At 41.7% G+C, this 15,845-nt stretch overlaps 2 protein-coding genes across 33 annotated transcripts in view; one reads left to right on the plus strand and one right to left on the minus strand.

The window, feature by feature from the left end:
* Window positions 1-9,272, plus strand: part of ATXN1 (ataxin 1) — a 271,002-nt gene extending 261,730 nt beyond the window's left edge. For all 30 annotated transcript variants that reach the window (XM_065585035.1, XM_065585036.1, XM_065585044.1 and 27 more), the window contains one exon: window positions 1,061-9,272. In XM_065585035.1, coding sequence (XP_065441107.1) covers window positions 1,061-1,591 — 531 coding nt within the window. In that variant the 3' untranslated portion in view covers window positions 1,592-9,272. The remainder of the gene's footprint in view (window positions 1-1,060) is intronic.
* GMPR (guanosine monophosphate reductase) overlaps window positions 5,203-15,845 on the minus strand; it is a 55,798-nt gene continuing 45,155 nt past the window's right edge. For all 3 annotated transcript variants that reach the window (XM_005308567.5, XM_042860512.2, XM_065585067.1), the window contains exon 9: window positions 5,203-14,676. In XM_005308567.5, the coding sequence (XP_005308624.1) occupies window positions 14,496-14,676 (181 nt within the window). In that variant the 3' untranslated portion in view covers window positions 5,203-14,495. The remainder of the gene's footprint in view (window positions 14,677-15,845) is intronic.

Genomic DNA, 15,845 nt, shown 5'->3' on the forward strand with positions numbered 1-15,845 from the left:
GTGACTGCATGCTCTACTAGACCAATCTATATCAGTAGCTCTACTCAAAGATGTTTCAGTTGCTGAAATCTGCAGGGCTCCAACCTTGTCCTCGGTGCACACGTTTTCCAACCATTGTGCTCTAATTCACACTGCAAGATCAGATGTGGTATTAGGCAATGCAGTTCTTTCTTCAGTGATGGACCCTTTCCAAAACTCCCACCTCCTTAAAGGGTTACTGCTCGGGAGTCACCTAAAGTGGAGCACCCATAGGGACACTTACTCAAATAAGTTACTCACCTTGTGCAGTAACTGGAGTTCTTTCAGAGGTGTGTCCTGATGGGTGCTGTACTACCTGTCCTCCACCCTCTGCTTCGGAGCTGCCTCTGTGGCTTTACAGTAGAGAAGGAACTGAGGGCAGCTCGCCCACACAGCCCTGTAATAGCCTCGGTACTGGGCATGAGGATGTGTAGGGCACATGTACTGGCAGAACAGGCATTGCTACCAGAATGCTTCGATCAAAGGTGCAGGGGCACATGCACTCTTGAAGTGGAGCACCCACAGGGACACGCATCTTGAAGAACTCCAGTTAGTGCACAAGGTGAGTAACCTCATCTTCTAAGGATTAAGGTAAATGTGAATGGCAGGCTATACCAGATAAATGCACAGTGAATAAAAGATTAATAAATGGTATCCGAACTGTTTATGCCCAAGCTTCATTGCATGTTGTTAAGCAGATGATAAAGATAAGGCTCAAACACTGTTGTGGTTTTGTGCTGTGGATTGGCCAGTCTCAGAGGACTTGTTTGTCCTTGTTAAAAGGGCATTAACATTAAGTTTAATGTCCAGTGTAGTGACATTACAGACTGACACGGCTGCTACTCTGAAACCTGTCATTATGGATACTGAATAAGCTTTTACAGTGCACATATTTATCAGTCTCTCCAGCTAAAACTAAAGAGCTGACCTTAACTGTATGTGTAGTGAGCACATACTATAGTGGATCAATGTTTTCATATTCATGTTCTCTCTCTCTCCCTCTCTCTCTCCCTCTCTCTCTTGTTTTCTTCTCTTTCTACAGGTCAGCGTTGAAGTCTTGGTCGAATACCCTTTTTTTGTATTTGGACAAGGCTGGTCGTCCTGCTGCCCTGAGAGAACCAGCCACCTCTTTGATTTGCCATGTTCCAAACTCTCAGTTGGGGATGTCTGCATATCGCTTACTCTCAAGAATCTGAAGAATGGCTCTATTAAAAAGGGCCAACCCATGGATTCAGCTAGTATCTTGCTGAAGCACTCAAAGAATGACAGTCTAGCTGGAAGTAGACACAGGTATGTGGAGCAGGAAAATGGTATTAATCAGGGAAGTGCACAGATGTTATCTGAGAATGGTGAACTGAAGTTTCTGGACAAAATAGGATTGCCTGCAGCACCTTTGCTCACCAAAACAGAACCCAGCAAGCCCACGGCGACGAGGAAGAGGAGGTGGTCGGCCCCTGAAACACGGAAACTAGAGAAATCAGAAGAGGAACCACCTTTGACTCTTCCCAAGCCTTCTTTTATTCCTCAGGAGGTTAAAATTTGCATTGAAGGTCGATCTAACGTAGGCAAGTAAAGGCTGTTTGGGGAAAGGAAATTAGGCTATCCCTTGTCATTTTTATCCAGATTACTGTACTGTAGACTAAATAACCCAGTATTTACATGTTATCATCTTATTTTAGGTTTATGTTATAACCTTGTTGTTATAGTTGCAGCTGGTATTATGCAGGAGACAGGTGCATATGTTTTTCCACAAGTGTTTTGTCAGTGACTAGGTTTATTGAGAGCTACAGAAGGGGCAGTATCTGCTTCACGCACCCTTAGTGGAAATGAATGTGTTGTCATGGCTCCTGTTTTCAGTCACCTAGTGTAGAGCAGACTCCAGCTGTTCTTTTTTCTGTGAGGTGACGAGACGGGAACTGTAGCAGAGATAAACTGCACTGCATGCACTGTGTGTGTTTCAGTCCCAAGGAGGGATTGCAGCTCCCTGGCTGGGTCGTTAGGAGGTTCTCTCGCGCCAAGAGCACACTAAGAACCCAACACACACACATGATTAAAAAAGGATCAGACAGTCTTTGACACATTTCACAATCAAACCAACTCTTAGTCAAGGCTCTACAGTATATATATTTTCCCCCATGGGGTCCGACTGCACTGAATTTGATTCATAAAGTGACTGCCACGCAAATGTTTATTTTCGGCTTGCTAGTGCAGTTCCATTGCCAGAGTGTAACATTCATTAAGGTTCTATGCTTGCATTGTTACACTGCTAGTTTTTCATAATGACATAGCCAGGGTGAGGGAAGCCTAAAGTTCGTTGGGTCCCCTAGCTAAGGGGAAACTTCTGGTTCTGTGCAGTGTTAGATAAATTGATCAGGTTATGCCATTGACATTTGCTTCCACAAGGTAGACACGTACTGCCCCTTTGAGAGCGCAGACATAAATTGTTTGCATTTAGGTTGCAAATCTTTGTCTTTAACTCTAGTACTGTTTTTAGTTCATGACGATGGACAACTGGTGCCACTTTTTTCAAAATTCAGTGTGACACAAGGAATCGGACGTTGAAGATGAACATAGAATGTCTTTAAGCACTTAAAATGCTGTTCACGCTTTCTTGTCGAGCATCCTGGTCTAACACTCAATAAGTACTGTATCTCACTTTAATCTGTTTGAGGGGGAAAAAAAGAATCTATTCAACACTGTTAACTACATATGACTATGTAGAGTTTTCTCACAAGCAAGATGTTGGAAATTTTAATGTGGTTTCAAAGGGATGAATGTGAATTATTGAACTAGTATGTGACAGTCATTGTCCACAAAGGACTACTTAATAGGAGGCACTTTTAAAACTTTAATGCTTGAGAAAGAGTTAAAGGCATATGCGAGCTGACAGATAATAAAAGAATAAGAGAGAGGAAAAAAGAAAGAGGAAAAAAATCATTATTGTCCAGTGTTTTTGAAAAAGATGGACTTTAAAGAATCTTGCAATTTGCACATCTTGAGTTTATCATTTGTGTGGTATTCCTGCAGTTTTTACCTAATAATGTTGTGGGGAAGGGAGGGGGACTGAGAGAGCATAAACAAATGTAGCAATTATTTACTAACCTGCCTAAGCTCTAGGCCATTTTATAGAGTTATGTTCCTTTTAAAGTTCATTTTTGGTCTTTCTGCCATATCTGTCGCACAGAACCAGGTCCTAGCAGGACAACTCGGAGAATTTTTCTTCAGATAAATTGAGAGAGTTTTCCAGAAAAGACATCTCTATACATAAGCAGGATTTTATAAAAAAAATGGTTGTTATTTTATTATTATTATTATTTGTTGTTTTAATGACATTTTCCAGTTGAAATACAATCTTGATTTCAGAGTTTGGTACAAAACAGTAAGAGGGAATGGTGGTTTCAGACAGCTAAGTCTTTTTTGTTCCCAGTAATCTGAAACAAAGGTAGGGCCGGATCCTTAGAGGTGCTGTGCACCTTTGGTTCCTGTCAACGGGAGGTGCAAGTACTAAGCACTTCAGGTGTGAGCTGAAGCCCATTGCATTCAATCCCATTGGTTTCAGTGGGCTTTGGATTAGGCCCTCCATGATCAAGCCTTTATATTACTATTACTTTTGTTTTGTAATTGAGTTTGCATCCTTCAAGTACTTTTGAAGAAGCTGTACTAATAGGGAGAAGTAGGCTATAAAAGTTCTTGATTAGAGATACAGTATCTAAAAGGAACAAATTCCTTAAAAATCTCATTTTCCCGCTCCTAAAATACAGTATTTCCAGCTCCTTTATTTACAAAAAATCTGAAACCCCCCCAGCTTTTTGGTTCTTTTATTCATTACTTGAAATTTAGCTCACACCAGAACTAATTGTTTTTATACCATTTTCTGCGATGCACCAAAAAGATTTAAATAAGTTTAAAATAGCTTGAAACTTTTCTTGAATTTCCTTGAATTTCATTAACCTCTCAGCAGGCTACCAAACAGCTGAGCAGGTTCATTCTCATGGTCACACTGCTTATCTAGTGCTGTACTTTTTTTTAACGTTTCTGCTCAGAGAACTTGCTTAATCTTCCATATACTCCGCTCAGGGCACTTGCAATTTATTGTTGTTTTGTTTGTTTTGTTTTTTGTTATGTTTTAACCTTTGATGGTAAGAGGAATAGAAAGATGTGGGCAGAATTAGATTTTAGTTCACATTAGTACCACTATATTCATAATACACATACTCAGAAAATCTGAAATAAAACCACACACACACATCTTTTTGGCTAGTAAAGAAGCAGGGACTCTTAAACTGACTGGATCTATTCTACTAACACTAACAATAAACAAATAAAAAAAGTTTGGAGCAATAGGAATGTATTAGTTCTGTGCTTGTATTTCAGATTTAGGAATTCTGAAATAATTGGTTCCTTCCAAGCAATTGTCCCTTTTTGTGCTTTTGCTTTTTTAGGATGTGCAATACTTTATGTGCCAACGTAGACCCACCCACGTGGTGGTAGCTAGATCTCACACCCTCTTCCACTTTCACCTTTTTGTTTTCTTTCACTGTTTTCTCTACCCTTCTCCTCCCAAAATAAAAGTGTTTAGGGCCTTATACCTCCCTTGATTGGGGGCACAGAATCTGTATGTAGTTAACAGGTGTGGCACACATGGATCGATGGCCCTGGATGGTCCATATTCTTTCAAATGTAAGTCCCTGGCCTCCGCAATATAAAGAAGAAGATCCAGAAAAAGGCTTAGTGGATGTTCCCTCCCACAAAAAAAAAAAAGATTTTTAAAGGGGGGGATAAGAATTTTGTGAATGTGAGGGACCTGTAAATCGCAAACAGTTCAGTCATGAGTAAATAACATCGTCTCTTACATGACTGAAAGCAGCCTTCTAGAGCATTATCAGTGTCATTTTCTCTTCAATCTATGCCTGTAACTGTTACTTTATATATATAATATACCTATACTTTACATGCACGTGTATATGAATGTTACTATCTGCTTGATGTACAATGTGGGTGAAATTCACCCCTGTGCATGTTGTTAGGTCGACGTAACTGTGGTACTCAGGATATGACATTTTTCACAGCCCTGAGCAACATTGCTAGGTCAATCTAATGTTGAAGTGTAGATGTGGCTAGAATTCTTGTGGCTTGAGGTGCACAGTGAAAATAACAATCACAGGCATAGAAATATTTAGGTGAGTTCAGTGTAAAAGGATGAGTCATGTGCCTCTGTACAGTGTCCACTTTGCAATATTAACTGACAAGTCTTTTTTTTTTTTTTGTACCAGACCTGTTTAGTTTACAATGAAATGCATACAATCACCAAGAAATTTAGTCAGGGCAAAAGAAAAAAATAAAGAACCTCTTTATAGGGATTTCTAAAAAACCAATATATCTCTCTATCTCTCTATATATAATGACTGTTCCTTATAGTGTTTAACTTAGGCATCGTTTCAGTTTGTCTGGGCCACATCATGGGGAATTTGGAGTTTGATGTCACTTACCTCAAGTCCTTTAGTTGAAACCCAAATTGGATTTTTGTTTGAACTATTTAATGATTTTGTACATTGTTGTTGTGGGGTTTGGGGGGGATTTTTTTTTTTAATGTATGTTTGGGTGGGGGGGGGGTTTCCATTTTTTTTAACCCTGTCGTCACTTCGTTAAACCGTTGTTCTGTCATTTTCTCAGCACCAGGAAGTGACATCACTGCTCTTGTTTCCCTAAAGCAAGGAACGTTTAGAAACCTTTCACACCTCTTACTCAGGGATGGGGCTGGCGTATGTGTGGTACACTGATGTGACCAGAAGCAGCACTTTTACTGCTCTGGAGTAGGGATGTACAATTTCAAGGACAAGTTTGGATTTCCTGCATCTCGTGGATTAACTTTGTAGATATCACATAAATTGCAATACAAAGCAGCAGATTCAAAGTGAACCGTAGCTGTTGGTTACCATGAGACTCTCTTGTTGCATAGAGATTAATTTTACCTAAGTATGTTGCCAATATTAAAGAAAACGATGAAATTCTGTTAATGCATGTGACTACTAAAATGAAAAAAAATGTTTCAGGGAGAACCAATCTTAACTATTTAAAAAACACTAATAGTGTTATTTCACTAGGGTTCTTAGTATGTAATGCCATGGGCAGGAGGCCACAGTTCTGCAAACACTTATGCATGTGCTTAACTTTAAGTATCCAATTAGGCCTATGGAAGGCACGGGGACTATACATGTTAATGTTAACTACATGGATAAGTGTTTACAGAAATTAGTGGCTCCATCATTTAGAGCCAGATTGTGATCTTAGTTACAACAGCTATACGTTTGGAGTAACTATCGACATCAGTGGAGTTAGTCCAGACTTGCACGGGTGTAACTGAGATGAGAATCTGACCTGTTGTCACTTCTATTATGAAGCATACCCAAAAATGGGAAAGTGCAACCTGCACTCTTCTAAAATAATTTCCACTTCTTCCTTTCCCGTGACTGCGGACAGCACCAAACAGCAGAGTCCAATCTGTGGACTTACCCAGTGTTGATGTGAAAAGCAAAGGAATTTTAGCAGAGTGTGGTCAGTGCTTTTCTTTTCATGGCTTTTTTTTTTTCCCCAATCCCCAAAATCCTGAAATAAACGGAGTCCACCCACAAACATAGAGGTGTATGTGTGTGTATACATGTGCATGCACACACACACACACACACACACACACATAAAAGCAAATGATTATGTTCAGTTGATTTTGTATCCTTTTCAAGGACAGTGTTGTGTTTTCTGTTGATAAGGAAATTCCAAACAAGTTGCACACCTCTACTCCAGAGTTAATTTCTTTTACATAGACGACCTCGCTTCAGATGTGTTACCTTACTGATAGGATCTTTTCTTGTAGCACTATACCTTGTGGGAATATTTTTTTGATGTAAACCTAATTTGAGAAGCTTACAAAAAAAAACTTTTTGGAAGCACTCACATTGAGGAGTACAGGTAATGTTTTAAAAAATTGCACAAAAGAAAAATGAATGTTGGAATGATTCATTCAGTGTTTGAAAAAGAGATGGATCTGTTGAAACAGTGTGTTTCATACCTTGTTTGTAAAAAAAAAAAAAGAATTTTTTTTTAAAGTACAAAAGCAGAGAAAGGTTGAAAGTTACATGTTTTTTGTATATAGAAACTGTCACATTTAGATGATCTGATTTGTATTGGCTCTGGACAGGAAGAATTATATACTTAAAAGGCTCTCAAAGAACAACTATGCTCAATTTTCTGTTCATATCACATAAATCCCAATGCGGGGGAAGGGGGGAATGCTTCACACTGTTTGTTCCTGCGCTGAAAATATATCTTAAAGCACCCTGCATAGTTTAGATTCTGAAGCCATTGTAACTTCTTTACTCCCTCTGGGATGCTGTTCTACATTTTCAGCACTTCCTGTTCCAATCAACCCAAAGACTATAACTTGAACAAGAAGTGTTTATAACAAGGGATCCTCGCTTACCAGTAAATAAGAGTAATATCCAATGAGACATGGCCTTTTGTGTACACACACCCTCCCACCTCATTAAAACAGGGGGTAAAGACATGAATTTCAGTTTTTCCAGATGTGCTCTGAGCTTGGACAGGTTCTTTCTCATTTGATTTAGAGATTCATGTTATTCACAGGCCAAAATGAAAGAATCCTTGAGCCATTTCCAAGGAAAGGGCCCTTTCCTTGGCCAAAGGTCAAGTTGGACTGCTGGGAGCCTACCCACCGCCGGGATAAACAGTTAACTTTCAGAACCCTTCTCTCCCTCCCCTGACAGCCTGTAACGCAAGCTTCAGTTCTGATACCTAATGGTCACATGGGGGGGGGGGGGAAATAATTACGTTAAAATGACTCCTTGACACCCAAAAGAATGACCCCAAATGTATTAGAATGAAGTGCATTCAGCCAATAGGTAGTTATACAATAACAGTCTCTAAGATTGCTATAGTTTTACTCGTCATTATCTGAAAGGACTCAAGTCTTCCACTGAGAATTAATTGGAGGCTTCATCCAAGTTTGGCTTTTTTGTTGTTCATTCGTTTGTTTCTATTCTGAGTGATCAAAGCTCCTGTGCCCTTTCCCTTGACCATGCTGCAGGCATGCATTGGAAGTGTTGTTTGCATTAATCCTTACTCACTCTTTGAAGCTGTACTACTGGGTTGTGTGAAAACAGCAGCAGCCAACTAGATCTGGCCCCTTATGTTTGCTTTAAAAATAAAGAGCCTGATGATTCTAGCTTTAGAGAGAGACACACTCTCTCTCTCTCCAGTTGAAGTCAGAAGTTGCTGGATCTCTGTAACTGTGGCTGCAAGTGGTTAAATTCGTGTCTTCTGTCTGGCCCTTTGGCTACTTAGCATAGTTACTAATCTTATTAAGGCAGCAGGTATAACTTTTCGCAGACAGTCAGCTAGTGTTGCAACTCACTAATGTATGTATTTCTGTCTTTGGCTTTTTTAAAATATTAACTTTTTGTGAACACTGTTCTCTCTGCAGTGTTTAAAAAGGGGAATTTCCAAACTTTTCCATTCAAATTAGCTACTGAAAATAATTTTGTAGTAGCAGTGTCAGTCTTTGACAGCCAGCAGGCTTGGACTGGCCAACTAGCCATGGCACTTGAGGAAAGTCCTCGTGTGGGTAAGTCTAGTGATTCTACAATAATAGTCTCCAAGGTTTTCATTGCTTGGTATTTCTGAAGAGGGTTGTTGCAAATCACACTTCCAGTGTTGCGCCTAATGTAGGCTCAGAAAAAGGGATAATGCAGCTTTGTGTTGAGGAGAAATCAAGCTGACATGGCCAGTACAAAGGAGAAATAGGGAGGGAATAATGTTTTGCACCTTAATGAAAAGAGGAGAAAATTTTAAGTGCATACAGACATAGTTAAGAGCTTTTATTGTGACAGGAGAACTTTTTTCCATATGCGTGCATACTCTCTGTAATTCCAGTGTAAAATATTGTACTTGCACTAGCTTTTTTAAAACAAATATTAAAAAAATGGAAGAATTCATATTCTATTTTCTAATGGTGGTGTGTCTATTTGTAGGATACACTCGCGTCTGTTTATTGAATTTTATGGTCCCTTTCTTTGATGGTGCTTGCAGGTTTTCTAGGTAGAAATTATTTCATTATTATAATAAAACAATGTTTGATTCAAAATTTGAACAAAATTGTTTTAAAGAAACTGTCTGTATACCAGTACAAGTTTATTGTTTCAGTATACTCGTACTAATAAAATAACAGTGCCAATTGCAAATGTGTGTCTGTCTTTATGCGTTAAGAAAGAATGAGAGACAATTTTCCTATGAAAGAATAATTTGTCCATTTAATTTGTCCCCCTTCAGATTTAGCTTCAGCCACAAGTTTTTATGGAGTTTGTTTTTATCACTATACATAGAAGTTTGCACATTCCCACATTCAGCATATAATCCTATCCAGTCCGCCAGAGTGAAGCCGTTTATTTCATAACAGAACAGCCAGGGTGCACAATATGATCACTTTATATGAGTAAGTTCATCATAGCAGACGCATTCTGTGCACCGTTTTTTGGCTACAAATGAGGAAAGAAGATACCCATTCTTAATCATCTCCGCTGTGGCGCATGCAGTGTTATGAAAATGGTTAAAACTCACTCTTTTTTAAAGACTTCATGTGTGGTCTTCAAAATTATCACAAACTTTATTTGTCACATAGGAGCTTTGGGCTATTTATTACATATGTTTGGAAATGTTATCCATGTCAGCGGTGTAATAGCTGATGCTGTGAAGTCACATCCAGAGGACCGGCCTAAATGTCTAAATGAATAAAAAAGAACTAAGTCTAAGGCAGATGGGGGGGACGAGGGGACCCTTATTATTAGTGGGCAAGACTGATTGCATTTAGGGCACTTTCAGCATTGAAGTCATGCAGCAGGTGGCAATACCGCAAGCTTATTCAAAATTCTTAACCAACCAACCCCCAAAGAAAACACATTGCTTCTAGACAGAGCAAACAAGTGCCTTGCTGCAGGTGGGCTTTAGCGGTGCAGTCACACTGCCACACCTAGGCCTTGTGATTTTCCCACTCTAACCCAAAAAGCCATATCCTGCAGTGTTTCTGAGGTGAGCTGCAAAATTCCCATTGACTCCAACAGCAGAGGATTTGGCCTAAATGCCCATCAGAGTGGCAAGAGAAGCCTGGTTTAGCTCTCATTTACACTGGTGAAAATTAGGAGCGACTCCGTTGAAGTCAATGGGTTTATACCAATGTGAAACTGGTGCGTGAGAGAATTAGGCCTAGCAGGAGTTTCAGACCACAAATGCCCATGGATTAAAATATTAATCGTGGATCCAGTGATGGTGTCATACTGTGTCTTGGAAGACTTGCAAAAGCTCTCACCTTTCACCATCCTCAGCAAACTTCCCGAAAGCCCTCCTAACTTGTGCTTCCTGGAACGACCCCTGCACACAACACCTGACAGCAGCAAGGGCAAAATCCAACACTTACCCACTCAGGGCGATGGGGGAAGGCACAGAAGTGTGCCAGTCACATGGTGCTTTCCAGAGCCCCCCTGAGGATGCTGAGCAAGCTAAGGTAGTGGGCTGAGGACAGTGTGTACCTCTTCTTACCACAGACCATCCTCACCCCTGGTCCCAGCACATTCACTGACCACACACAGCACTCCCTGTCAGACCACAATCCCTTGGTGCTGTGGTGTAGGCACCACTCCTACAGTAGTGCTCCGCGGCCTCCCCTGCTGTCACACGGGGGACATAGAGATGCATATGCCTTGTGCAGGCTTTGGCTTTAAATGTGTATTATCGTACCCAAACCTGTTAATCAGATTTGTTTTAACTAGCTTCATTTTTTAAAGCAATGTGGCACGTTAGCTACATCTTGATGGAGCCAGTGGGGCCAAATTCTAACTTTCCTCTTATGCACTGATGTCAGTGGTGTTGCAAGGGTGTGGAAAGCAAGTCAGAATTTGGCCCCGTGTCATGGGTAGCCGCTGCTTAAGACACTTGCAATGTAGCGGAGGGGGGGGGGCTCTGTTGGCAGCTGACCGGTAGCAGTTCATGAAGTGCAGCACAATGCTAAGCCCCTGGGAAGGACACTAAGAACTGGAGAACCTTGTAAAATGATCAGATGAGGTAGCTCAAGTTAATTGCTTCAGGGCCTAATACTGCCAGGTGTAGCACACCCTCAACTTCCAATGACTTCAACAAGAGTTTGGCTTCTAACTGGAGCAGGAGGAGGAGCTGGGTCCTACAGACATTGAGGGCACCTGTCACCTCACCAAACTGGGTCCTGAGTTAGCCTCAGGCCAATCTCTTTGTTCCACTTTCAAATGTGTGCCTGCTGTACGCATACGTATTTGTACCGGGGGCATTGTGAAAGGAGCCATCTGACTGAAGGTGTCCTCTGAAGAAACACCCAGTTGAACCACACAGGGTGGGTCTCCACCAGTTGAACTGCTCTACAGCTGGCTGCCTTCTGTTGCTTATTTCCCTTCCAGTGGAAACAGCTGCTGGTTACCAAGAAGAGGGTAAGGTGCTATTAAAAATAATTCAGCATCATAGTGATGGCTTCTTTCTTCCCCAGCATCGCATAGAACCTATAGAACCCACCAGGCTTCTAAAGCCTATGGGTACGTCTACACTGCAGCTGGGTGGTGAGAGTCCTAGTGCTACCTTAGCTTGAGCTAGTACACTAAATATAGCAGTGTGGGTGTTGCAGCATGGACTAGCCACCTGAGTCCAAGCCCACCCAAAACCCTGAGGCCTTGGCTACACTCGGGACTTCACAGTGCTACCGCGGCTTGCAGCGCTGCAGGCTCTGATTACACTGGTGCTTTACAGCGCTGTACTTGCTGCGCTCAGGGGGGGTGTTTTTTCACATCCCTGAGTGCAGCAAGTTGCAGTGCTGTACACTGCCAGTGTAGCCAAGGCCTGAGTCTAAGCTTCGGTGGCTACATCCACACTGCTATCTTTAGCTCACTAGCTCACACTGAGCTAGCAAAAAAGTGTCCACCCACGCTGGACATCACACCTTCCAGCTGCAGTGGATATGTACCATGTAGTGCTTCATTATCCACTAGTGGGACCTTTAGTAGTCTTTCACACCTGTGCAAAGTGGGTGTAAAATGCCATCAAGTCCGAATGGCTGCATTTTACATACTGTTGTTTGCACAGGTGTAACTGACTCCATAATGGCCAAGGCAGGGGAGAATCAAGGAGTTTTCACTGCAGAAAAGAAGCCGTTCCAATGTGTACATTAAAGATCTATTCTTTTAAATGTGCAGAGGTTTAAAAAAAACTTTACATTTATAAATGTAGCCCCAAAAAACATATAAAACCAATTAGCATCCCAACCTGGGAGCATCTAGGAGACAGCCACACTTTTGAAGTATGAAGGCACAAGTATGGAAATGCACTGGTGGTATGAGTGTATATTCAGTATAACCTCATTCCTTGAAGAAGTTTTGATTTACCTGTATACAAATACACTTTTCTTATGGGGGCAAAAGGCGGGGGAGAGGGGGGACAGTCTACTCTTAGTTATACCTATGTAAATTCCAAGTAACTTCATAGATTTCAGTGGAGCTACTCTGGGTTTACATCAGTTTAACTGACAGCAGAATTTGGCCCACAATATTTTTATTTATTTTGTAGTAAAGAAAGCATTCGGCTGCCTTGTTAGACTTCACTACATATAAATTCCAACTTCAGAAGAAAAGTTAATTTGCAGGGCCTGGGAGCCTGATTCTCATTTACACTTAAGTTTCTTTACACTACTCTGGCCGTGTAAATGGGCCTTAAAATGAGCGTACATGTAACCTATGCCCTCTTTAAGCCCCGCCCCCCTGTAAAATACCAGGGCAGAGTCGTCTTGTAAATGAGAATCAGGTCCACAGCGTTTAATGGAGAATACTTAACATTTAATTCTAAACCACCTGCCTTCAGATGAAGGATCATCTAGGCTTTTCCCATTATGCATAATCTGATTAACACCATCAATGACTGATTTGGGAATTAGATTTGTTACTTAACATGTTCCATTGTACTGATTCTCTTTTATCTTTTCTAAACAACAAAGAATGCTAGAATAATTCCATTTGCTTTCCTGCCTGCCCCTCTTCCCACAGGTCACAGGTTTGCATTCCAAAGGAAGTCTATATCTTTCCATGGAAGGAAAAATAAGACTCTGAAGTTACTTCAGTTTCCAACTGTATCGATATCTCAGTAACACGCTAAAGTAAGTGGCCGGTCATTATTAATTCATTGGTATTCACTCTAATAACATTTATCATAATGAACTACTGTGGTATTCCTGGGGATTCAATGTGTACTTCCAAAGAAATTTCATTGTGATTTATCAATTAATTACTCTACCATTACAGTTTATTAAAGTGTTGCCCAGAGTCTAAAATATTAATTATTGTCTTCACAGCAACTGCTTTAACTCAAGATCAGACAACTGGCTTCTTGCAACGAAGTCTTCAGCTGGTCTACTGCAGGCCATATTTTGCTCTCGGATACACCTATGACTTCAAAATAGTTGCACCAGAGTAACACAGAGATGGATTTGACCCCTTTGGCCTGATTCCCCAGGCCTTGCTCAATGTGTAATCATTTCTACACCCGGGTAAAGCAAGTGTGTATCCGTAGTCGCTTTGTGGCAGCTGAAATGACTATGCAAATCACAAAGCTGTGCAGAATCAGGCTGCTGGTGTTGAGTATTGCTGTGTGTCTACAGCTTCAAAACCTATTCAGAGATTATGTTAAAAACAGGACCCCTGAGACTCTGAGGATTGTATCCACCAAAAAACTGGTACCCTGTTAAATGTTCTGGGTGGGGGTGGGAGGAGGAAGCACTCACTACATTATAACGCCAGTGTCTATGGAGAGGTAAGTCCGTTAATACAGTGATTTAAATACAAAAGGCCTTAAAAGGCACATGAAATGTCATTGATACAGCTCCAGCATTTTTAACATCACAGTGAAAATGCAGCAGCAACGTTGGCTCATCCAGCCATCTGAAAGGTCAAAAAGTATGGCTTTGATCTTTGGTTACACAGATCAACATACTGAACATCAACATCCCCTCCCAGCCGGCAGCTCCTACAGCCCATACTGCTGGAGAAGTGCTAGCAAGAGGTTGTGGGGATGTTTTAAAACTTGGTAACAGCGATCAGGGTCTGGAAGGCTAACTCACTGTGAATGGAGGCTTCTTTATCAGAGAGAAAAATAAATGGTGAAAAAAAAATAGATTTAAAACAAACAGACGTGACTTTAAAAGATGAGGCTATTGCATCGTGAACCAAAAGAATCCTACATGGCGCTGTGTTTGATGGCATGTCCTTCTGCTTAACCCCGTCACCAGTGGCAACTGACCCACCTACTTCCACAGCCTGGGGGGTTTGCCCCCATGAAGCTCTAACACAAAACACAGAGGAAGTGGGGAGAAGCGGCAGACGCATTTCACAGGTCCCAGTCCTTGGTTAAGAAAACACCTGGCTGTGCTGCTGGGTGACCCGGATAAATGTCGCCCTCCTGCTCAGCTCTTTGAGCTTGGCAGCTCCCACATAGGTGCAGGTGGATCGCAGGCCCCCGAGGATATCAAAGATGGTGGTTTCCACGTCCCCTCTGTAAGGCACTTCCACGGTTCTGCCCTCCGAAGCCCTGCAGACAGAGAGTTGGAAGTAGCGTGGAATGAATTTTTCAACACTCAGCAGCTTATCATTTTAAAGAACCTTCCGCTCTTTACTGATTGCTGCCCGTTCCTGTTGGGTGTTCAAAGGTTGTGCAGTGCATTGTACCAAAGTCATACCAAGTACTGTGAAGAGGAAGCGAATGCTTCTGGCAAATGCCCAAACAATGCCTGAGCGCATTATTGGCTTGATCCTTCTGTTTTTACTAAAGCAAAACTTTTGTTTATGTAAATGGCAGTTTTGCCCCAGGCAGTAAGATTGAGCCTTACCCCAGCAGACAGACAGGCCAAGGCAATGTTTAAAAATATTGGGGCTAATCCTCCACTGGTATAAACTGCCATAGCTTCAGTGATGTACCAGGGCCCGTGCTATGCCAGGGCTGAGCCCCGGCACCTCTAGGCTTGGCAGTTCATAGCCCCAGCACCTGCTGGGCTTGCTGCATCCGTTATGAAAGTAGAAAAATTGCTTGAGCCCCAGCACCTCATTGCCTGAGCCCCAGCACCTCTTTCATTACAAATTAAGCACTGAACAGAGCTACCCCTATTGACTTCAGCTGAGGCTCTGTCCCAGGCACGGGAAGTGTGCATAGTGCATTACAGAACAGATAAAGATTAGGCTTCTCTGCCAGGAGAGTTTACAATGTACCAACCCAATTCTGCACTCCTCATTTACACTGCAGGGGGCTTACTCAGCTGAAGGCAGAATTCGAGCTATTCCAACAGGGCAGACTGCAGAAATACTTTATATAGTGTAAATGACTGGCACATAGGCAAACGTCCTGCACTGTCTTTCAAAGCACATTTTTGTTATTCCTCAGGAGGCAAAAAGAAAGAAGTTGAAGTCTGTGGGCTTAGGTCAGGGAAGAATTTGGTCTTGTGATTTTCACACCCATCCTTCCTGTCTCACTATCCCACCCTTTGCAGTCCCTGCTGTAATGGAATGTCCCCAGCTGTCATCTGCTCTTTGTGTTCCTTTGAATAAGATGATTGGGCAACACGAGGCAAACATCTTCTTTGGGGCAAGGCAGAGGGGCTTAAAATGTGCATTATCCTGTGATTGCTGGGAATAGGATCTTGTGCTTTAAAGTGGTTGGAAAGCTTCATTTGTGTCCAAAATCCTAAAGCCACTTCATAGTTAACG

The sequence above is a fragment of the Chrysemys picta genome, chromosome 2 (genome assembly GCF_011386835.1).
Source record: "Chrysemys picta bellii isolate R12L10 chromosome 2, ASM1138683v2, whole genome shotgun sequence".
NCBI lineage: Eukaryota > Metazoa > Chordata > Testudines > Emydidae > Chrysemys > Chrysemys picta.